This window comes from Lycium barbarum, chromosome 4 (assembly GCF_019175385.1).
Source record: "Lycium barbarum isolate Lr01 chromosome 4, ASM1917538v2, whole genome shotgun sequence".
Lineage (NCBI taxonomy): Eukaryota > Viridiplantae > Streptophyta > Magnoliopsida > Solanales > Solanaceae > Lycium > Lycium barbarum.
Genome location: NC_083340.1, coordinates 87,595,558 through 87,621,212, shown reverse-complemented (window position 1 = coordinate 87,621,212; position 25,655 = coordinate 87,595,558). Strand labels below are relative to the sequence as shown.

Here is a 25,655-nt window from a genome sequence, read left to right as displayed (position 1 = left end):
CTTGCGATGAAAACGGGAGGTGTAACACAATCCCTACAAAGTGACACCCATTATAAGAGTTAGGGTTTGACTTGACTTGGGATTTTTGTATTCACTCGTCTTTAGTATCCTTGTAGAAGTCTAAAGTATCTCGATAATTAAGGCAAGAAATCCGGAAAACTTGTCCGCCAAATCTTTACCATAAGACACAAATCCTACTCACAGAAAGACTCTGAGCTAGAAAATGTTCTTGAACCTAGTTTAAGCACCTGGTTCTTTCACCTCTGAATCTTCTCATTATCTAAGATAGAGCATGTCCGTGGACCAATTTCATTCAACCCTTATCCTACATATGTCTATTCACTTCACCAGTCTCTGGGTTGGAACATGTTTGCAAATCTGGTTCATGTGATTTGTCTGCAATTCTCTTGAATAGATCATGTCCCCAATCCTGGTTCACCTACCTTGTTTAATAGCTTTGTTCATCATTTTTTTCTCTAGTTCATTTGCTTTATCTCAATTATCTATCTCTAAACCGGTGTACTAACCTTGTTCATTTACTTTGTCAATTATCAAAACTCACACATACTTATGCCTACTTTTGAGATTCTGCATGAAAATTCCCCATGGTATGAACACGTAAGAGTACTAAGGTCATTATGCTCATACACAAAATGGGAAGAACATGGGATAAATTTAAAAGACATAGTTTTAAGTGTGTGTTTGTAGGATACCCCAATGGAAAAAAGGGTGAAAGTTGTTTGACTTAGAAAATAGGGAATATCTGGTCTCATGGAATGTGGATTTCTACGAGGCAAAATTCGTGTTTGCTTAAAGATCGGCTAGTTTGATAAAAAATAAATAACACAGGGCCCGGACAATGGAGATTTTATGGCAAGGGTAACTTGAATATAGAGTGGGAGAAAACCGAAGAAGAGAGGATAGAAAAGTTTGGAGAAGAATATCGGGCGGATACAATTGGTATAGATGACACCGGGGAAGACACCCGGATAGACACAGATGTCGGACCTGAAGTCCAGACTGAATTAGACCAGATAGAGCAAGGTTGGATGGAGAACATACGAAGAATGTCCGGACAGAAGAGGTCCGGACTAAAGAAACGATGTTTGAGGACTAGATGTCTCGAGGGAAACATCAAAAATAGAAATCAGTTCGGTTGCGTGACTATGTTACTGAAATGGTCCAGTAGCAAAGTCCATCAAATCGTGCACCTACTTCTCAGCAATCTTCAGGTGCACCTTATTATCTAGCTCACTATATAACTTGTGAGAATTTCTATTTGTGACATATATATGTTTGTCCAGGGGTACGGCGGGGCCCTGTCCCGTCATATTTCGCTATCGATACTCTTAGAGGTCTGTAGACATATATGTGGGTTATGTATAAGTTCTGTTCAGCTGTGTCTATACGATGTGCTCTGATATGATGTTCGTCTGTAGTGGCAGGCTTGTCGGCTTGCATATGATATTGATATGTAGTGGCAGCCTTGTCGGCTTGCGTATCATTTTATGTTTTGATTAGTTGTGACTCCTCAGGAGACAGTTTATCTGGATATATATATACGTGACGACGTTATGAACCTTGGAGTTCTTTTGCAAGCTCCCATATTGTTCTTAGATTCAATTTGACTATATCCAACAGGTACGTACGAGTGTCCAGGTCGGGCACTAGTCATGGCCCACGGGGTTAGGTCGTGACAAAAGTGGCATCTACTATCGGAAACGAGCCAAGAAATTTCTCAGAAGCAATGAACAAATAACATTAGTGGAAAGCAATGCAACAACATATACAAGCATTGGAGGATAATGGAACATGGACAGTGGAAACTTTTTCACCGGATGCAAATGGGTATACAAGATCAAGTACAACTCCCATGGAAACATCGAGCGATATAAGGCTTGCTTGGTCATTTTCTGAAATAAACAAGGAAGGTATTGACTGCAATGAAACCTTTGCTCCAGTTGCAAAGGTGGTAACTGTATGAACATTTTTAGCAAAAGCGGCTCCTCGGAATTGGGAATTGTATCAGATGGATGTTCATAATTCCTTCTTGCATGGAGATCTCGAGGAGGAGGTCTATATGAAATTGCCACTAAATTTTGTGTTTCAAGTCCGGGAAAGGTGTATTGTCTCCGAAAATCTTTGTACAGATTGAAACAAGCTCTAGTGTTTCTTTGCAAAGCTGCCAACTGTTTTGCTAAAGTATGTGTTCAGACAGTCGTACTCGAATTACTCTCTCTTCACTATTCACCAGATGATATGCATCTCGACGTTTTGGTTTATGTGGATGACTTGATCATTTCCAAAAACAACCATAGTACCATTGAACGGTTCAAAGCCTACCTCCGCAAGTGTTTCCACATAAAGGATTTGAGCTCCTTGAAGTATTTTCTAGGAATTGAGGTTTCCAGGGGTCCCATCGAAATATTTTTTTGTCAAAAAGTAGCCTTGGACATAATACTTAAGACCGTTTTATTAGAAGCTGAACCCATCAACACTCCCATGGAACAAAATAACAATTTCACACAGGCCAGTGGAGCCAATTTGGCAGATCCAAAGCCATACCATGGATTTGTAGGGGGACTCATATATCTCTATTTTACCCGATCGGAATTATCATATTGCGTGCATGTTTTGTCTCAGTTCATGCAGCAACCGCAGGAGGCACATTGGGATGTGGCTCTCCGGTGGTACGATATTTAAAGAAGAACTGGGACTAGGAATAGTGATGAGAAAAGATTGTGACCTCGGTTTATACGGATGGTATGATTCAGACTAGGCAGGATGCCTACTCACACGAAGATCGCTTACCGGGTGGTTTATCACGCTCGAGAATTCACTCGTGTCTTGAAAAACAAAGAAGAACCATATTGTCTCTCGGTCTTCCGTAGAGCCAGAATACCGGTCAATGGCGATGACAATATGTGAATTAAAATGATTAAAAGGAATCTTGCATAGTTTGGGAGTTGAACATGAGTATACAGTTAATGTGTACTGTGACAGTCAAACGGCATTCTGTATTGCCCAAAATTCGGTATTTCATGAACTAACCAAACATATTGAAGTTGACTGTCATCTTGTCCGGAATGAGCTTCAATTCGGTAATATATCCCCAGCTATGTGCCAACCGGAGAGCAGTTGACTGATGTATTTATGAAGGCGTTAGGCAAATGCAGTATGAACTTTTACTTAGGAAGTTGATATTCGGAACCCTCATGCTCTAACTTGGGGGGAGGGGCATTGTTACCGGAACTAACCGACCTCTGAAACAGACCTAATAGTTTGGTTATACATATGGTAATTGTAGTCAAATTGTAATTATGGTAATATTGGAATTGTAGTCAAATTGTATACGTGCTTTTTTTTCGCTTTCACATCCCTTTCGATTTTAGCATTTACATAATAAAAGGAAATAGTAACTAATTTGGTTAGATTATAATTCAGTACTTTGATACGTTTTCCCCTAAATTTTAGTTTTTTATTTTTAGCAAAAGAACCACACAGCAAGAGCTGGTGATGTTTTATTACTAAGAGGAAAATTATTTACACAAAGAAATCATAAAGCAAGACAAAAAAAATTGTCCTAAGATAATGAAGGCTAAAGTTATATACAGTAAATCTAAAGTTTGATGCAGTGGAAACAAAACTTCCATCTATCAATAAAGTCTGGAATCATCTGTTGCTTTGGATTGATGCCACTATCAGACACCACAAGCTCTCACCAGGTACTATGGTATCAAATCCAAGAGAACAACTTCAAGCAGTAAACTGGCAAACTTTTCATCTGATGATACTTTGTACCACCTGCCTTCTTGCATGAATGGGTGCCATATAAAAACAGCTTGAATCCTATATAGTACCCTATAACAATCATCTAGAGAAATCCTTCTAGCAGAATGAACAGAAATTCTATTGTTACCACTAACTAGATAGGATAACTTTAGATAACTATACAGTCTTAAACCCAAATCTCCATTCAGAATGCTGCAGATTTGTCATCAATCAATCAGGCTCCCTAATCTTATATGTTGAATGCCTGATGTATGGCATGGCACTTTTGTCACTATTCAGAATCTTCCTTGCAGTTGTTGGTAACTCCAGAAGCTATGAATTTGAATTGTCCCTACAAAATCAAAAACCTTTGAGCCAAAGAATCTGTCAGTGCATTTCCTTCTCTCAAGATATGAGAAAATTGCACATAGCCCTTATTGCTCCACTATTTGATCTTCCTTACTTCCATACTAATCTTCCATGGACTATCTCAGATTCCCTCCACAATGTTGATCATGGTCAATGAATCTAATTCTATAACTACAAGAACCAGATGATTAGAAATACAGTATTCTAAACCATCTTGTATAGCACTTGCCTTAGCACCAATATTTGTTGTATCTTGTAGCTTTCTTGCACTAGAATACACCAAATCACCCCTATCATTTCTTACACAAAAGGCTGCAGAACTTAATCCTGGATTACCCCTAGAAATTGCATCAGTATTGCATTTATACCACCCTTAATAAGGACACTTCCAATACACCAATCTGATCCTATTATGAGGTCTGTATTCTTCCAGGAATTGAACCATCTAAGGCCAATCCTAAGGAACATTCTTCCACCATGGATACAAATTTCTAACAAGATTAAACAAGTTGTAATTAATCACATATATGACCGTAACCTTGCTCATAGTGTTGCTATGTATAATAGCATTCCTTCTTTTCTATAATTGCTAGTAAATGAAGGTTGGTATTGCCTGATAGATAGCTTTGAGAGTATGAGCAAACTGCATATTCCACTATTTCACTACTGCTTGGTGAATCTGCACTAAAGGACCAAATCTCAGCTTTTGTAATATAGTATAACCATATGGACATAGAAAAATCCCCTGTAAGGAATAGATGTTGCATGGTTTCTCCATAGTGAGAGTCAATACAGCATTTTCACCTGGACACTAAAGATATATCCATTCTCCTTAGGCACATCATCAATAGGTAACTTAAATTTCCAAACTTTCCATAGCAGGAAGGAGATTTTGAAAGGAACACCTTTACTCCATAATCTTATGAACTGCACAGAATGTACTCCATGTTGCCTGAGATCATTCCACGCACTTTGAACTGTGAATTTTCCATTTGCAGTCAACAACCACCAAGGGTTATCCTTTTCATCAATCTTTTCACCAACCCCTAGTTCAGATCTAATATGATTCACAATGTTCAAAGGAAAGACATCATGCAATCTCTGAAAATCCGATCGGTCATGTGTCATGAAGTATTTAAACTCAACAATATTGAGCAAAACTGGAACCACCTGTTTTAAACAACCTAATCTAGTCCAGTTATCTTGCAATACATTGCATTCTCCATTTCTAGGTTCCCACCAAATATGTTTATCAACCAAGCCTCTAGCTTCAAGTATTTTGTTTTTTCAAATTAGAGAACCACCCCTCTACTGTACTTAAGTTGGCATGTGCTTCTTATAATACCTGTTCCAAATGAAAGTTGCCCACATAGAATTTTCAGTCCTGAACTTCCACCATAGCTTGGCGAACAATGCCTTTGACATATCATATAATGATATATAAGCAAAACCACCCTCCTCTTTTGGGAGACAAATCCTAGCCCATGAAACCCAATGTTTGTTTCTTACCTCTTCCTTGTTAGACTAGAAAAATCTAGCAAAAATCTTACGAATCTCATTCATAATGTATTTAGTTGGGACTACTGCAGATAATAAGTATACAGGAATGTTTTGTAATACATTGCTTATTGGAACAACGTTCCCACTATATGATAATAGCTTCCCTTTCCAGTTTTGCAGCTTATTCTTCACTTTCTTTATAAAATCATTATAGAATACTTTCTTTCTTCTGGCATGAAAAATGGGACAGCCCAAATACTTCAATGGAAATGAGTCTCTTGAAAACCCAGTTACTTGTTCCACCTGCTAAGATAGATTATTTTCCACCTTATGAAACATGTAGGATGCACTCTTCTCTTTATTGATCAACTGGCCAGAAATATCCTCATATTGTTGTAATACTTGTATCACTTTCTGAAGGGATTCCTTCTCTGCATATGTGAAAATGATTGTGTCATTAGCATATGAAAGATGTTTTATGTTGTAACTCCACTTAGGCATCCCATAACCAACATAACTAGAATCATCAAATAAAGCATTTAATGATCTAGATAACACCTCTACTGATATAATAAAAAGGACAGGTGAAAGAGGATCACCCTGCTTAACTCCTCTAGTTGAGTGGAAAAATCCACTTGCCTGCCCATTGAACAATATAGAATACCAGTTGTTGGCTAGCAGTCTCCACATTTGATCAATGAATTAATCCCCAAATCCCATCTTACGTAACACTCTAGTTAGAAAATTCCAGGATACTCTATCATAGGCTTTTTCCATATCCAACTTAATGACAACATTTGTAGGTTTACCCTTCTTTCTATTATCTTTCACAATCTCTTGAGCTAGCACCACATTTTCAATGATGCCCCTCCCCTTGACAAAACCAGATTGGTTGCTAGAAATCAAAGATGGCAATACATTTTCTAGCCTATCATGCACCACTCTTGATATAACCTTGTTTATAAAGTTACTCAGACTTATAGGTCTAAGATCTGAGTAAGTTTGCACAATGTCCTTCTTTGGAAGCAGTACTAGATTTGTGTGAGTGATAGATTTGGGAAATGTTTGCCCCTTAAAGAAATCAACTACCATTCTGTATACATCAACCCCTATAATATCCCAATGTGACTGGTAAAACTTCCCAGAGAAACCACTAGGGCCACTTGCACTTGTCCCATTAAGAATGAACGCTGCCTGCTTGACTTCATCTTGTAACGACCCGTTTGGTCGTTATAGTCTTTCCAGTATTTGCGCCCCTTTCTGAGCTTGGTTAGCTCACTTTTGACCCCGAGAAAATCGTTGACACGTTTTTTGAGGTGTTTAGATTTGATTCGGGCGACTTTTGTGAAATATGGGCTTTAAGCGAAAAATAGTTGACTCAAAGTTGACTTTTGGGTAAACGAACCTTTTTCAAAAATTCATCGATTCCGAGAGGTCCGAATAGTCATTTAGAACTTGTGTGTATATCTGGTTCGGTTCCCAATGCACTCGGATGCATTTTGAGACTTGGATTAGGAAATTGGAATTGAGGTATCGGGGTTTGACTCGGTCAACGAGACCTCTGTTGGGAATTTTGAGGCCACGAGGGCGTTCGTAGCATGTTTTTATATGTGTCTGTGTATGTGGTTTGTGAGCAGATGGCCTCGGGAATTAGTAAAAAATTCATATTGAAGTGTGAAACTTGGAAAACTTTCTGGTGCCCGCTTTGGCGGTACCAGCACCGCGGCAGCGGTACTGCTGAAGCGATCACCCAGCTGCTGGAGCGGTCCTTGCCAATTGGGCATGACCGTTGTAGCGGTCATGGCACCGTTGGAGCGGCCTTAGCATCGTGGAAGTGGGTGACGGGCAGTGAGTTCATTAAATAAGGTATTAAAAGCCCTTACTCTATCATTTAATACCATTCCGAAATTTGAGCTCTTGGGAACCATTCTTGAGGATTATTGGTCGAGATTCTTGGTGGTAAGTCCTCATAACCTTCTTGCTAATTCATTATTCCTAATCATCTTAGAACCCCTTTCCCTTGATTAGTTCATTAGTGATGGAAGATTAAAAGTGGATTTTGATGGAGTTTCTATCTAGGCTTGTTAATGATGACATTGATTGGGTTTATGCTAAATTATGATGTATTTAAGGTTGTTAACCATATATCTCCCTTTATTAGTATTGAATTCTTGAATCTAAGAGTTAGGCTCAAAATTGGGGGTGTTGCTTGAATTTCGAAATTGGGTGAATCTTTGAGTTAAATTAGCACTTAGTTGATGGGTTTTGATCACCTAGTGTTTAATTTGATATTTTACCTTTGAATTTCCCGTTTTGACCTTGTGGATCCCGTTTTCCCAAATTCTAGGGTTGGGTTTTGACCTAAATTGATGATAGCAATATAGGTATCGATCCTCATGATTTCTAATCTAGATTTCGAATATTCCTAGACTTTTTTTATCTTGAGGCTCAACGGAAGGGGAAAGCGACGGAGTGATTGTTGGTGTTTTGCTGTTCGGCCATCTAGGTAGGTTATGGCTTACCCTTGGTGAGATTTCGTGTAGCGAAACATATATTTAGATTATATTGTCGGAGAAAGCATGTAAACCTTCAGGTATGAAGTTGGGTTGGATATTGTATTAGGTTGGGTCCTGTTGTGTGATTGGGGCTAGCTACCCTGTTGTGTTGTGATTGAGTTATCCTATTGTTGTAGGCTTGATGCCGCATAGTAAAAGTGGATATTGGAGACTATTGAGATATCTCATCCATGATATTGTGGTTCCCCACTTGTTGGCATTTGATTTCGGGGATAGTGTTTTTCTATGACTTGTGTAGTCTTTCATGATATTGTTGGCGTACCTATGTCTGGTACTTGTGATATTGATTTGATTATTCATGTTGACTCATACATTGCACACAATCACATCTTTCATGATATATTTTTGATACATTGTTGATACTTGATGAAACACTGTGATGGGCTGAGCCCAGTTTGCATGAGAGTGATGTGAGTAGTCTGATATCCGATGGCTGTCCCGGAATCATGGATTGTGTGCGAGAGATGTAAGTAGTCTGATGTCCGATGGTTGTCCCGGAATCGTGGATTGTATGATGTGAGAGTCCGATGTCCGATGATTGTCCCGAAATCGTGGATGAGTGAGTACATGGACTTCGCAGGTCCCCCATGGGTTGTGCTACCGGGACGTCGATACTTCCGTCCGGAGTACATATGTACACTGCATTGCATTACATTGGCATTCTTACATCATTGCATTGCATTGGATCTTGGCTTGTATTGTGATAAACCAGTGTTTTACTTGTGTTGTTGATTTCGAATTGGATATATATTGACACTTGGCATACTTGGGTTTAGATGCTTCGACCTAAGTGATGGCGAATACTTGTTTCTAATTGTGTTTGACTTATACTTGTCGATTTATCTGCCTATCTTGCTTTATTTTCTTAATTATGTTAGTTGTACTTAGTCGGCCGATGATACCTACCAGTATGTGGTTTTGTACTGACCTGTACTTGCTGCATTCTTTTATGAATGTAGAGTTCCATGTTGGATCTGCTGTCATCTCCCGTGGCTGATAGTCGCTATCAGTACAGCTTCGAGTTTCTAGGGTGAGCACGAGACGTCCTCTACCTTGAAGACTCCTCTTATTATGTCTTACTTTTCCCTTCTGAGACATAGACAGATTTGATGTATTAGTATATTCCAGACTTGTATATTTCCATTTAGATGCTCTTGTATGGATTAGACCAGACCCTGGGTGTATTTCTTATTTCCGCATTTTCTTCTATATTATTATCGTAACACTTACAGGAATTACTCTCTTCCGCTTAATTGATTTATTTATTTATGCCTTACTATCGTTGGGTTGAGGGTTCGCTTATCGAGGTAGGAAAGGTAAGTGCTCGCACGACTTAGCCATAATGGGGCGTGACACATCTAAACTTGGAATCTTACACAAAGAAGCATTAGTCTGCTGATCAATAAGATTAGCAACATGATCAATTAAAGTGCTTTGTGAATGCTCCTTCTCTTGTGAAAATTGAGCCTGATAAAAAATTAACAGCCTCAGCACCCATTTGCACCTCATCCTCTAACCAGACACCATCAGTTCTTTAATTCTTTTAATCATCAACTTTTTCCTTCTACCCTTGACATCACCTTCAGCAAACCAATCTAACCCTGATTTTTGCCTCCAATATTCCTCCTCATAATGCAGATATCTTTTATGTTCATCTTGAGCACATTGAAGCACACAACTGTTAGAAGCAGAAGAAGCTTCTTCAAACAATTCTTCCTTTATTTTGTCAATCTTCTCTCTGATAATCAACTGCTTGAATATGTCACTATATACTTCCCTATTCCAATTGGATAAGACACCTTTCATCCTTTTTAGATTGACTTTAAAGTTGATAAAAGGATCAAGATGATCATAAGAGATCAAGTTGTGCTTAAAAATATCATGAAAAGATGCATGATCTGTCCAGAAATTAAGAACTTAAAAGGTCTAGTAACATTTGATGAAGCTTCACTATAAGAACATAGAAGAGGTGCATGGTCAGAACTTGTTCTTGCCAAATGCTCAACTTCTATATGACCTAGCCAATGCTGAAATTTTGTATCAACCAGCATTTTATCAAGTCTTTCAAAAATGCATTCATTATTAGTTCTACCATTCTACCATGTAAAAGGACTTCCCTTGAAATTCGCCTCTTCCAATTCACATGAGTTGATAAAAAAAAGCGAAATCCTCTGCATTATTCATATCTACGGGCAAACCTCCAATCTTGTCTTCTTGATTCAACCCAACATTGAAACCCCCTCCAACCATCCATGGTAAAATAATTGTATTGGCCAGGTTATATATGTTGTCCCACAACTCTAATCTATCAGTAGCATCACATTTAGCATATAAAAGAGTAGTGACAACAAACTGATTAAACTCTTGAAAAAACAATTTCAATGTCATTTGTTGACTAGAATCTAGAAACACTTCCACCTCAATGTTATCAACAACAAAAATCCATATTTTCCCATTACAGTTGGAAACTGCAGAATGCATGTGCGGCTCTCTTATACTGCTATATTTGTCTAGACTGTGGGAAAGGCTCCATTAGGGCTATTAAAAAGAATCTATGATGCCTTTGAAGCATTTGTAACCTATGAAAGGCTTTCTGAGTCCTCGCTGGTCTAATATTCCAAATCAATGACTTAATCATCATTTATAGATATTTTTAGCAGCAACCCTCTTTGATAACACCCTAGTAGGATATTGTTTCTCCACAATGACCAGCTTGCTAACTTTTTTTGGACCCTTTGTACAAGTCTTTGCACATGACTCACTTGGATTGAGTACATTCTCCTTTAACACTGAACAAGATGAGCCACCCTCATCCTTGTTACTAACCACTTGCAGTCCTAGATCAATATTGTTCCCATCCATTCCAATGTTATGAGACACCAAATCATGCAACATCTTGTTGGGAGAAGTTTTCCTTGGGACTAAGACATTCAAAGGAGATATATTTTCACAAATATCCACTGCCTTTTCATTCCCTACAACACTTTCTTGAGGAGACTTGTAATGAGGGGTTTGACTAAGCATCAGCATATCATCTCTAGCTGCTTCTTTGAATACTTTGTCATCATTAGCATTGACTGAACTGCCCACACCTATCACTTTATCAACCCCTTCAAGATCAATGTTATCCTTATTAACCCCTATAGAACCAGAAGAAGCATATCCATCTTGTTAACTTGACTGCACACATCCAGCTTATCTGACTGCTACACTGAAAATTCAGCATTATCCTGCTCAATTTCTGCATTGAAGATTATCTTAGTACCCTGCTTACACACATCATTGTTAACTATCTTCAATGCTGATACATCTATTTTGTGTTGAGCATCATCCTCCGTATGCAAATCCTTACTATCTTGCACCTCACCACTTTTCTGAACCACTATATCCTTATTCATCATTACCTGAGAAGAAACACATTTACCCTAATGCTGAGTATTTGATCAGGACATTGCACAGATACTTCCACAACCACCTTTTTGTTAGCAGTACCTGATTGATTGGAGCCAACCAATTCTTCCTTCTGCTCAACCTCATTATTGCCTTGATCACAAATATCCTTAAGAGCCTCAAATTTGTTCTGTGTTTCCACCTTGTTGTGCTCCAACTCCATTTGAGCCTTCGCACCATGTACATTAATACTATTATCCAGCTGCTTCTAAGAACTACCAGCAGCAACTACATTCAAAACTATTGGTACTACATTACAATTAGTTTCAACTTTTGGCAAGAACTTCTGCTGAAAGTACCTACCATGATACCTAGATGGGAATCTCCTAGGTTTATGACCCTCCTGGTATTTATCATCTTCAGTACTAGTATTTGAAGTAACCTCTTCAACATGAGACGTCAACTCAGGATGCAACACTTAACACTCATCAGTAAAATGTCCTTGGCAACACATTATATTGAATTTTAACTTTCTCCAGTCTTACTTCTTTTGTAACCTCATATTTCAATTCCATAGTCATAGATTTTGGAAGATCTGCTAACAAGTCAACTTGCACCTTTACTCTTGCACAGCTAGGCCTCATTTTGTTGATCGTAGCCATGTCAAGTTGTAATGGTCTACCAACCGTTGAAGCCAAAGTAAACAAAGCTTCCTTAACAAAGAAAGTAGGCAATTGATTTGGAAAAGAGATCCAAGCCATAGCTTTCATCGTTTCCTTATCAATTTTGAAGTTTGAATCATAAATTAATGGCCGCATCTGATACGTAAACCCATCCTTCGACTTTAAATAACGAACACCTTTAGAAGTTAAAGTAATGAAGTCTTCCATGAGACTTAATCTAATTAGTATGTGCCGATGCTGAAATAGACCAATAGTACATTTACCTTTCACTCCACATTGTTGTGGAAGAATCGTAGGTAATTCCTCAAGATTTGGCCATTCATGAGCAAATTTACCAACAACAGCATATTGAAGATTCTCCAAAATCTCGATTCGCTTAACTTATGTTGTTGTCCACTTAACCATCGGGGGTACCATTAATGTAAGTAATCTTCTTGCTTGGAATAGGATCACAAACTTGCGTGTGCATGTCGCCATTGTTGCTAGTTAGGGTTTGTACATAGTTTACAGATTGCATGGGAGGAGGCGGGTTAGTTTGGGTTATTGTGGGTGGAGAACAATTAGGTAGAGGTGGGTAGTAAGTAGAGAAAGAGAGTGGGATGGGCTGACCAGCCGGCGATGGCTGGCCAGTGGCCGCGCTGGCCATGGTGAGTTATTTGTAGGCTAGGGTTTGCATGAAATTTAGGAGAGAGAAGAGAGCTTTTCGTTCCAAAAAATATCCCACACAACTCCCTACACTTTAGTTAGTTACGGTGGTAAATATTTAATTTACCTGATGGTGTAAAATATTTTGTACACTAACTGTGCTCAAAATTTAAACTCTAATAAAAGATAGACATAAATACATAATTAAAAGAGTTAAAGGATTTTTAAGTGTTTTTTAATAGAGCACATAAATTGGAAAAAAATAGGGAAAATGCCCAAAATTTGAGGGAGAAAAAAGGATAAATTTCAATGGAGACCATAGAGAGGTGCCACATCACCTTATATATGCCTAGCTTTAATATATATATATCGATGAAAAATAGTCACAAATATAAGAACAAATTGATGAAAAATAGCAATTGACGTCGAACCAAATGCAATAATTCTTGATTAAATGATAAAAATTATTCTTATTACACGTTGACATGTACAATAGTTGAGTTCATTCTCTTCTGAACATGTAAAGATGATGAATTTAGTTGAATTAGTTATATAGTATTTGTAGTTAAATTACAATTATGTTATGTTGTTGTATCTCACCTAACTGCTATTTATAAATGCTATATTCATAATATCATTATACAAAAAACTAAAACGTTTTTAAATAACAAAAGACAAGCAATGAATATGAATAAATAAGAAACTTTTTAACATAATTGTAAATTTTGGGCAATTGGTTGTTTATTACACAACAAGGCGCACACTATTCCAGTTGGTATAAAATGGAGTATAAGAAAATTAAATTAATTATCGTGTAAGGAATCAATCAGTTTTTCATTTTTTCTAGAAAATAAAGAAATATAATATAATTTTAGTTTATCAAGATTCTAAAATAAAAATCTTATGTAGAAAATGAAGTTGAGCTACTTTTATAACGAAATATTAAAAGCTTAAAAATGTGCTCTGCTTTTCTTTTTTCCACATCATTGATGTCCCATGATTTTTGGTAATCAATTATTGGTAATTTTGTATAAAAGACACTAATAATTATAGCCAAATAAGGAAAAGTTTTATATAATGTGAAATTTAATTAAAATTGAAGTCCTAAATGTTAGGTCTGCTACCTAGTTCAAATGAGAAAATAATTAATAAACAAACTTGCAAATAATTTTAAAGTCCTACAAATTAGAAAAATAATATTATCTCGATGAGTATAAAAATATTTCAAATTACATAATATAATAATATTATGTTTGAATTATAAAACAAAACCTACCAAAAAAAGTGTAAGTTGTCGAAAATAATAATTGTTCATCTATTTAGTTAACTCAATAAACAAAGCAACAATGCCCCATATAAGCCCTCAATCATGTTAGTTAATAAAAAGCTTAAAATCCATTATAGTTTGTATAATATCATCACTTCAATTGCACAAATTATCAATCTTCATTTTTAGTTTCAGGCTTTCAGCAAGAACACATTAACCTTTGAATATTTAAAAAAAATCATAATTTTTGTTTGAAAAGCTATATATTCTTGAGTTCATTCTAGAAAGGCACCAACAAAGAAAACTAACTCTGACTTAAGGCGTTATTTTTCTAGTTGAGAAAATGCAAAGTGTGCTATTACTTTAATAAATAAATAAATACTCCCTCCGTTTCAATTTATGTAAACTCATTTGACTGGGCACAACATTTAAGAAAGAGTGAAGACTTTTGAAACGTGTGGTTCAAAATAAGTCTTGAATATTTGTGTGGTTGTAAATCATTTCATAAAGTGAATTTGTTTTCAAATTAAAAAAGAGGTCATTCATTTTGACACGGACTAAAAAGAAAATAAGTTCACATAAATTGAAACAGAGGGAGTAATATATAGGAAATGTGTTCGGCAAATAAGAAAAAAACTAAGCTTCTACGATTGTAATTGAGTTACATGCAATTGATGAGTTCTGAAGGACTATGTTAATTAATACTACTATCTTAGAAGCAGTGAAAGTATTCATGTTAAAAGCATAACTAAATTTAGTTCCACATGATAGACAAAATCTTAAATATAATATAATTTTAAACGTAGATTTATCTTTTAAAAAATAACTTAGTTTTTTTTTCCATAGGTATAAAAGTTGGTGTGTCGATCAACTTTTGACTATATGACAATTAACGGTATATAACTCACTCTATAAAATTTTAGGTTGTTATTTTTGTTAGTTTATTTCTAGAACATCAACAATTATTTTTATTCTTTTGAGAACATTTGTTTTTAGAATTCAAAACGTAACAAATGACCAAAAAGAAATCAAAACAATTTTTCGGACCAACACTAACTAATTTTTTCAAAAGCCAAAACATTGACTGGAACAATACTCATAATTACACGCTAATGGTTATTTTGTGCAATTCAAACATGGTAAGAGCTTACATAAATAAAAGTTTACTTGATTTTGATTTCTTAAATATTAAGAGATTTTGATTTCTTAAATATTAAGACTTCCGAAATAGTTCAAATAAAGAAAGATTTACTAACTAAAATTTCAATTGATTTCAAAATCATAAATGTTAGAAAAATAAAAGTTCTAACTTTAGGAAAATAATCAAATTACTATTTTGTCTAGTATGAAATCTAATTTTAAAGGGTTAAAAAGGCGAACAACATTTCGCTAAGGGTAAAGTAAGATCGAGTACCATAAATTAGAGGGAGAAAAACACTAAAAGAAGTGGACTTACATTATCAATTAACTTATGCCTGCAATAGATTAAGTTTCATGTAAACAAAAAGCTCCTTGATTCTAGGTTTCATGGTCATGGCCTCATATTCTACTGGAATAATCAAAACTTTTAAAAACTCCGTATAAATCTAGTTGCATCCTAGTTCATTGAATTCCATGTTGACTTTTTCCAATCCGTAATAATTATCCTTCTTGCAATTATAGATTATTTACTGGTCTTTTTCTCCGAGTGTGTAGTCCATCTCAAATTCATATTATCTTCATAAGTATACTCCAACTTGTTATGAATAAATGTGGATAGCATATGTGGATGCCATGTGGCTATCACTGTAGCTTGCTCTTTTACCCAATTTTTACTTTTGCCTATAAATAGCTACATATGGTGTAAATGAAAATACATTCAAAATAGAAAATAGAAAAGTACTGCTCCTTGCTTTCTTTCTTGCTTTTCTTCTCTCTCTCTCCCTGTGCCTTTTTGTTGCTTTATAATTTTTGTACACAATTTTATTTTACAACATGTTATCAGCACGAGACTCTATAAATTGTGTTTTCCCTTTTGAACAAGTTGAACGTCATTTCTCGCGAGGTATGTCTCGATGATCCAGTGTTAAGATTATTAGGTCTAATTGCCAATTCTGACTGCACATTAATATATTCTGCTAAATAAATATTGATTTTATTATCTGTGTTTTTTGAAAACTGTTCTTCCATCATAATATAAAACTTGAACTATATGCTTTATCACTATGCTTATTATTATTATTTTATTTATTTTTTTACCTGATTCCACAATTGGTTATTTTAGTATACATAGTATAATAATTACTTTACAAACATATTTGTCTTAACAAGAAAGAATATAGTACACGATAATGTACTGCCCATAACTGTAGAAGTTTTTTTTTTTTTTTTTTGACAATACTTCTTATTATGTCTAACTTTGGATATTTTGTTTGATAGTTTTCACTATGTCAAATTTATCAAAGTTTGAATTTGTGGCACTTGATAACACCGGAAACAATTATTTATCATGGGACCTTGATGCTGAAATTCACCTTGAGGCTAAAGGTCTTGGGGATACTATTAAACAGGGAAATAAATCATCAAGTCAAGATAAAATCAAGGCTATGATTTTCCTTCGTCATCATCTTGATGAAGGATTGAAAATTGAATATTTAACTGTGAAAGATTCACTTGAATTGTGGAATAATTTGAAGGATCGATATGAACACCTAAAGCTGACGGTATTACCGAAAGCTCGGTATGACTGGATGCATCTCTGACTCCAAGATTTTAAAACTGTAACTGATTATAATTCTGCTATCCATCAAGTTAGTTCTGTATTAAAATCGTGTGGAGAAACTATCACTGATTAACACTTATTAGAGAAAACTTTTACCACTTTTCATGCTTCAAATGTGTTGCTACAGCAACAATACCGTGAAAAGGGGTTCAAAAAGTATGCTGGTTTAATTTCATGCCTACTTGTGGCTGAGCAAAATAATACTCTATTAATGAAAAATCATGAGTCCCGTCCCACTGATTCTGCTCCATTCCCTGAAGTGAATGCAACAACAGGTTATGACAAGCCTGAAAGAAGGCAAAATAATTACCGTGGTCGTGGCCATGGTCGTGAACGTGGATGTGGACGTGAAAGGGGACGTCATAATTATCGTCAGCATGGTAAGAATAAACAAGAGACCAATAAGGGTTCTCAAAATAATCCTTCAACAGGTAAAGTTAATATGTGCCACCGATGTGGTATGAAAGGTCATTGGGCACGTATTTGTCGTACGCCTGATCATTTTGTCAAGCTTTATCAGGCCTCTCTCAAAGGGAGAGAAAATAATGTGGAGGCACACTTGACCTTTCGTAATAATGATGATGAAGCAGCTCCCTCAAACAAGCATGATGATATTAAGGAAAATCTTGCTTATAAAGATGATGATTTTAAAAGTCTCTCAAATATTACTCATTTAGAAGCTGGAGACTTCTATGATGATATTGACTTAAGAACTGATCATCTCACTGGGGAATAGTACTATGAGAAAAATTGTTGTTTACTTTTATGTTTATCTCTAGTTTGTTTTTCTTAAGTGTATTTCCTAAAATATCATGTCTTACTAGTTTCTATATTTCTAGTGCAGTTTCCTAAAGTTGTTTGTTCTCACATTTCTTATAACCAAATTGCACGACGAGGTAACAGCGGAAGAAATACCCAAGTCAAAACTTCCCACACTATTTGAACCAAGAGAAGACAATAAACACTAGCACAAATGGAAATCCAGGCAGCAACTATACCAACAATAAAATAGCAAAGCAAGCAAAAATAAATCTAATGGAAGAGACACCAAATTTACATGGTAAAACCCCTTCAAGGTGAAAATGAAACATCCACGGGACCTCCGGCCCACAAAAGCTCCACTATAATCAATAAGAGTTACAAAAATGTTCTCCAAATGACTACAACGACAAATCCAAGCATGGAGCAACAATACATAAAAGATAGCACCAAAACTAGTGAAGAAAGGAGAGAAATCACCCTAAAAAACGAGCTACTGTTGGTACTCGAAAACTGGAGCTACAAACCACGAAATCCGATCTCCACCTGAAATCGAAGAAACAGATGTTGATCACCCTCCGTTCAAATTTCATCACGATCCAACGGTTAACGAATCGGGAAACATAATTTAAAGCGGACTGCTGTAGCAGAAAATTTCTGGACGAAAATCTGCTTTTTCTCTCACGTTTTTCTCTCTATATGGCTGCTATGAATTCACTCTTGTGTTGTGAAAATAAGACCTAAATTGATCCTATATATAGAGGAAATTTTGGGCAAAATTGGTCTGGTCCAAATTGGATTGGGTTTTATTAATCCAATTCCACATAGGAAGGGAAAACCTAAAAACCTAACAATTCTCCCCCTCCTGACTATGTGGAGGAAACCGCCATCCTGGCGATCAAGAAACACTCTAAATCTAGACTCGCAGCCAAGCCTAGAACAACCTAAATGAATGGCATCTTCACAACTGGAGAAAAGATTTCATCAAAATCAAAGATTTCATCAAAATCAACTCTCTTTTTCTGATTAAAGCCCTTGACAACCAATCTAGCCTTGTACCGTGGAGCTGGGTTACCATCTTCATGTTTCACCCTAAAAACCCACCTGTTTTTCAAAGCTTTTCTATCTCTAGGAAGCTTAACCAGATCAAATGTATGATTATCATGCAAGGATTTAATCTCATCTTGCATAGCATCAAACCACTTTTCTTTTTCTTCAAATCCATGGCCTCATCAAAACTTTCAGGTTCTCCCCCATCAGTCAAGAGTACAAACTCATTGGGAGAATAACGAGATGAAGGTACTTTCTCTCTAATAGATCTTCTGAGAGAACTCTCTGGAACATCAATAACAACTGGTTGCTGGCCAACCACAACATCTTCCACTGGAGCATCAACAGCATCATGCTGGTCATTCTGAACATGATCACTATCTTCATTATCAACTTGATCTTCATTATTTTGAAGATTTTCTTCAGGTGCAATAGTCACAGGAACTGGGTCAACATCAATTAAGCTCTTATTGCTCTGAGGATCAACCTTCTCAGTTTTGTCAAAATCTTCAATTGTCTGGTCTTCAAAGAACATAACATCACGGCTTCTAATAAGTTTCTTCTCAACTGGATCATAGAAACGATAGCCAAATTCGTCTTAACCATAACCAATGAAGATGCACTGCCTAGTTTTGACTTCCAGCTTTGACCTCTCATCCTTAGGAACATGCACAAAAGCCTTACACCCGAAGACTCTCAGATAAGCATAAGAGACATCCTTACCAAACCAAACTCTGTCAGGGACATCACCATCCAAAGCAACAGTAGGAGATAAATTGATAACATAAGCAGCAGTATTAAGTGCTTCTGCCCAAAATGAATCTGGCAGCTTAGCATCTGAAAGCAAACATCTAACCCTCTCAACTAGAGTTTTGTTCATCCTCTCTGCTAAACCATTTAACTGAGGAGTCTTTGGAGGAGTTTTCTAATGCCAAATACCCTGCTGTCTACAATAATTATCAAAGGGACCAATGTATTCACCATCATTGTCTGAGCGGATGCATTTTAGTTTCTTCCCTGTCTGTCTCTCAACCAAGGCTTGAAAAGTCTTGAACACATCAAGTACTTGATCCTTTGACTTCAAAGGAAATACCCAGAGTTTGTGAGAGTGATCATCAATAAAAGTCACAAAGTAAAGTGCACCACCACGAGAGCTTACTTTAAAAGGACCACACAAATCAGAATATACCAACTCCAGCAAATCCAGCTTTCTTGAAGGTGAATGACTCTGAAAAGAAACTCTTTTCTGTTTCCCGGCTAAGCAATGAACACATCTCTTTAACTTTGCTTGTTTCACTCCAGAAAGCAAATTCTTCTTAGCCAAGTTATCAATCCCCTTCTCGCTCATATGACTCAGCCTTCTATGCCATAATTCTGATGAAGTATCATTCTCCACCAAATTTACTGAGTCACCACAAATAGAGCCCTGAAATAAGTACAATCAGACATCTTGTAACCTCGAGCCACAACCATTGAACCTTTAAGAAGCTTCCACTAGCCACTACCAATTGTTTGATCATAACCATCATCATCAAGCTTTCCTACAGAAATTAAATTCAGCCGAACATCTGGAGCATGCTTGACATTGTTAAGAACAAACCTCGAACCATTATTACTTTGCAAGCAAACTGTGCCAATACCAAGTACCTCAACCTCACTATTATTGCCCATTCATAACATTTCAAAACTACCCGGAGTATAAGAAGAAAACAATTCCTTCTTTGGCGTGACATGAGAAGTGGCACCTAAATCCACAAACCAAGTAGACTCATCACAAACAAGATTGATATCATTTTTACCACAAGCAACAAGAATATTATTTTCAGCAATAACAGCAACACGATTTTCATTATCGCCTTCTTTCTTTTGCTTTTTCTGGTCTCTCTTAAACTTGTAGCAATTTTTCTTGATGTGCCCTTTCAAGTGACAATAGTCACATGTAATATTCTTGTACCTGGAGGTTCTTGACTTGCTTCTACTTTTACCTCTATCATTTTGACCTCTAAAACTACTTCTCCCCCTGTCTTCAGTAACCAAAACATCGGAGTGTGAAGTTGAAAAAGATGAAGCTTGAGATCTTCTTCTCATCTCTTCACTCAAAACACCACTCTTAGCATATTCCATAGCTACACCATCACTGGGAGCAGAATTAGTCAAAGAAACTCTAAGGGTTTCCCAAGAGTGTGACAAAGTATTAAGAAGCCAAAGTCCCTGTATTTATTCATCAAACTTGACACCCATTCCAGGCAGCTGATCAAGGACACCTTGAAAATCATTGATATGATCAGAAATAGGGCTGCCCTCTTTGTATCTAATATTCATCAATTGTTTCAGTAGGAACAACTTATTATTGCCAGTCTTTGAAGCATAAAGTGTCTCGAGCTTTTCCCACAAGCTTTTAGCATTTGTCTCATTCACAATATGATTTCAAACATTATCTTCAACCCATTGCCTAATATAGCCACAAACCTGTAAGTGCTCAAATTCCCAATCCTCATCTTCAATAGACTCGGGTTTCTTAGAAGCAAACACAAGTAAATGCAATTTCTTGACAAATAGAAGATCTTTCATCTTACTTTTCCAAATATGGTAATTACTGCCATTTAAACAAACCATCTTGCTCATATTTGCCTCCATCATTCAAATAGACAATTGACACAACCAAATACAACCACAAGTTCTGATACCACTTTGTTGGGAAGAAACAAGCAATAACCAAATTGCACGACGAGGTAACAGTGGAAGAAATACCCAAGTCAAAACTTCTCACACTATTTGAACCAAGAGAAGACAATAAACACTATCACAAATGGAAATCCAGGCAGCAGCTATACCAACAATAAAATAGCAAAGCAACCAAGAATAAATCTAATGGAAGAGACACCAAATTTACGTGGTAAAACCCCTTCAAGGTGAAGAGGAAACATCCACGGGACCCCCGGCCCACAAAAGCTCCACTATAATTAACAAGAGTTACAACAATGTCCTCCAAATGGCTACAACGACAAAGCCAAGCACGGAGCAACAATACATAAAAGGTAGCGCCAAAACTAGTGAAGAAAGGAGAGAAATCACCCCCAAAAATGAGCTACTGTTCGTACTCTAAAACTGGAGCAACATACCACAAAATCCGATCTCCACCGTTGAAATAGAAGAACAAGATGTTGCGAAGCCCCAGTTCAAATTTCAGCATGTTCCAATGGTTAACGAATCGGCAAAACACAATTTAAAGCGGACTGCTGTAGCAGAAAATTTCTGGACGAAAATCTGTTTTTTTCTCTCACGTTTTTCTCTCTATATGGCTGCTATGAATTCACTCTTGTGTTGTGAAAATAAGACCTAAATTGATTCTATATATAGAGGAAAGTTTGGGCAAAATTGGTCTGGTCCAAATTAGATTGGGTTTTATTAATCCAATTCCACATAGAAAGGAAAAACCCAAAAACCTAACAATTTGTCCATCAATCAACATATACTGCAAATATTTTAAAGAGATTTTACATGGATAAAGCACATCCATTGAGTACCCAGTTGTTGTGAGATCACTTGATATTAATAAAGATCCATTTCGACCTTATGAAAATGATGAAGAACTTGTAGGTGCTGAAGTACCATATCTCAGTGCAATTGAGGCATTAATGTATCTTGCCAATAATTCTCGACCAGATATAGCTTTCTCTGTAAGCTTATTAACAAGATTAGTTCTTCCCCAACAAGAAGACATTGGAATGGTATTAAGCATATATTCAGATACCTCTGAGAGACCATTGATATGGGATTGTTTTATTCAAATGAATTCAATTCACAACTAATTGGTTATGCAGATGCAGGATATTTGTTCGATCCACATAAAGGTCGATCCCAAACAGGTTATTTATTTACATGTGGAGGTACAGTTATATCATGGCGTTCAACAAAACAAACTATGGTTGCTACTTCTTCAAATCATGCAGAGATAATAGACATTCATGAAGCAAGTCGAGAATGCGTTTGGTTGAGATCAATAACTCAACATATTCAGCAAACATGTGGCCTTCCTTTGGAGAGAAATATTCCAACAACATTATACGAAGATAATGTTGCATGCATAGCTCAACTAACAGGAGGTTACATTAAAGGAGATAGAACAAAAAATATTTCATCAAAATTATTTTTTACTCTTGATCTTCAAAAGAAGGGTGAAATAGATGTTCAACAAGTTCGCTCAAGTGATAACTTAGCAGATTTGTTCACTAAGGTATTACCAACCTCAACATTTGAGAAGGTAATATACAAGATTGGAATGTGTCGTCTTCGAGACATTAAGTGATGTTTCCAACAGGGGGAGTAAATACGCATTGCACTCTTTTTCCCTTAACCGAGGTTTTGTCCCACTGGATTTTCCTGGTAAGATTTTTAATGAGGTAGCAAGCCAGCCGTATTACAAATAACTATGTATAGTACTTTTCTTTCACTAGAATTTTTAGTTTACATGGACATCCAAGGGGGAGTGTTATGAATAAATGCGAATATCATATGTGGATGCCATGTGGCTATCACTGTAGCTTGCTCTTTTACCCAAGTTTTACTTTTGCCTATAAATAGCTACATATGGTGTAGATGAAAATACATTCAAAATAGAAAATAGAAAAGTACTACTCCCTGCTTTCTCTCTTGCTTTTCTTTTCTCTCTCTCTCTGCTTTTTTGTTGCTTTATAATTTTAGTACACAATTTTATTTTATAAAACAACTCAAATTAATATTCTTTTCACAATTGTACTGAGATGATGAAATAAAAAAAACAAGAACCAATAATACATATTAAATAACACCATATTATATTAATTTAACGTAATTTTTATTTCTAAGTAACCTAAATTTCATGGTCTCAACTCTCAACTCTTCCGTCAACAATAAGAAGTTGGGACAATAAAAAACGACTATTTTCACGGAAAATATTTTGAAAAAATAATTTTTCTAAACTACCATTAATCAGTAATCAGTAAAGTTCCTTAGTTTTTAAATAAACCATCAAGAAAAGAAAAGAATTAACGAACATTGTACATAGTCCCACTAACTCCTTAAGACGATTTACAATTCAATCTTTAAATCAACATAGCTCCGGCCTTTCCAAGAATTTGCATACATACAAATAAAGATTGACGTAATTTTTATTCTGAGTAACCTGAACTCCATGGTCTTAATTCTCAACTCTTTTGTCAACATTAAGAAGTTCGTACAATAAAACATGATTATTTGCACGAGAAATATTTTGAAAAAAAATTCCCTAAACTACCATTAATCAGTAATCAGTAAAATTCCTTAGTATTTAAACAGGTCATTCAGAAAAGAAAAAAATTAACGAACATTGTACAAAGCCCCACTAACTCCTTCAACCCTTACAATTCAATCTTTAAATCAACATAGCTCCGGCCCTTCCAAGCATCTGCATACATACAAAAAAATATTGTCAACTTAATAAACCAATAAAGAGTGGAGAAAGTTATCAACCAACATACATATTATCAAAGCAAAATATGATACTAAAAGAGAAGAAAATTATAGGAAGTCTTTAAGGTGGGACAAAGGAGAGAAAATTGCATCAATATCCGTACAGTGAAACTCTATGTATAGAGGTCATCTGTGCTTCATACGTGGTTTGAGAGATTTTATGGTTGAGTAATTCTATTATTTGTATGGCTTAAAAGATCCTATAATTAGTTGGTCTCAAATTCCTAAATATTAGGTAAATTATTTAATGTTATGATTTTATCTAATATGGAACTATTAATAATAATTCGAGAAAAATAGTAAATTGCAATTTTGTCTATTGTGGAGTCTTTTAATAAAGGACAAAAAGTTCAATCAACATTTCTAAGGCCCATCGTATTTTTAATATAGTATAGATTGGTGTTTTTTAAGTGTGCTCTAAAAGTAGTGCAGCCTTAGACCATAGGTTGGGTTTTTTTAAAGAATTTCAATGGGTCATGTTCTCAAGAGACAATAAATTAGGGGTGGGCGTTCGGTTCTTCGGTTCGGCTATTTCGGTTTCGATTTTTTTAAAGTGGACACCGAACGCCGAACCAAACTAGTTCGGTTCGGTTCTTTCGGTTTTTTGAAGTTCGGTTCGGTTCGGTTCGGTTCCCGTTTTTTTGATATAATATTATAAGCGATTCCATTTACACTAATTCATATTCTTAAAAGCAATAAAACATAAAACTGATAAATTGAAATCAAAATCAAACAAACAGGATACACAAAAACAGAAAATCATAACCACGATATAGGATTACTAGGTGTTATATACATACAGTAAGAATAACTAAGAAAACGCATAAAGGACATACATTAATCCTAAAGACACATCCCAGTCACCTTTCTTTGTTAAGGATATTTGATTTTTTCAACTGAAGTGGAAAAAGTAGGGATACAAAAGCAAAAGAGGGCTTATTGCAATTAGGTTTTTTTGGGCTTAAACTTAATGGGTCTGGACTATTTTAATTTTTTTGGGTAATGTATTAAATTTTGGTTTAAATCGAAACACCGAAGAACCGAACTCTAAAAACTGAACACCGAAGTTTCTGAACACGTAAACCATAAAGTGTTCGAGTTTGTTGAAATATTCCTATAGACTTCCGCTCGAAAAAAACATTATTAACTAATATTATACCACTGAGCAGCAAGCTTAGCAAATGTTTTTATTAATAATGAAAATAACGAAATCAATTACAAAATGAATAACTATGCTTTGCAAGAGTAAAAAAACTATAATCAACCTAAGAGTATCTCAACTCTAAGTTGATTTCACGGAATATAGTACTACCAAGTAATGGCAAAATAATTAAAACTACTAAGAAAAAATTGGTTCGAGTAACCTTTACATCAATACAACTCTAATTTCTCCA

General features: G+C 35.9%; 1 protein-coding gene across 1 annotated transcript; it reads left to right on the top strand.

The window, feature by feature from the left end:
- The first annotated feature begins 16,627 nt into the window (after positions 1–16,627).
- LOC132637588 (uncharacterized) lies at positions 16,628–17,698 on the top strand. Its single transcript, XM_060354656.1, has 2 exons — positions 16,628–16,903; positions 17,090–17,698. Exons 1-2 carry the CDS (start codon positions 16,628–16,630, stop codon positions 17,696–17,698), a joined length of 885 nt encoding a protein of 294 aa, XP_060210639.1.
- Positions 17,699–25,655: the final 7,957 nt, after the last annotated feature.

Excerpts from the sequence above, each read along its gene's own strand:
- LOC132637588 (XM_060354656.1), top strand. The coding sequence starts at position 16,628 with ATGTCAAATTTATCAAAGTTTGAATTTGTGGCACTTGATAACACCGGA. Across the intron at positions 16,904-17,089 it reads ATGAACACCTAAAGCTGACG|CAACAATACCGTGAAAAGGG; the intron begins GTATTACCGAAA and ends GTGTTGCTACAG.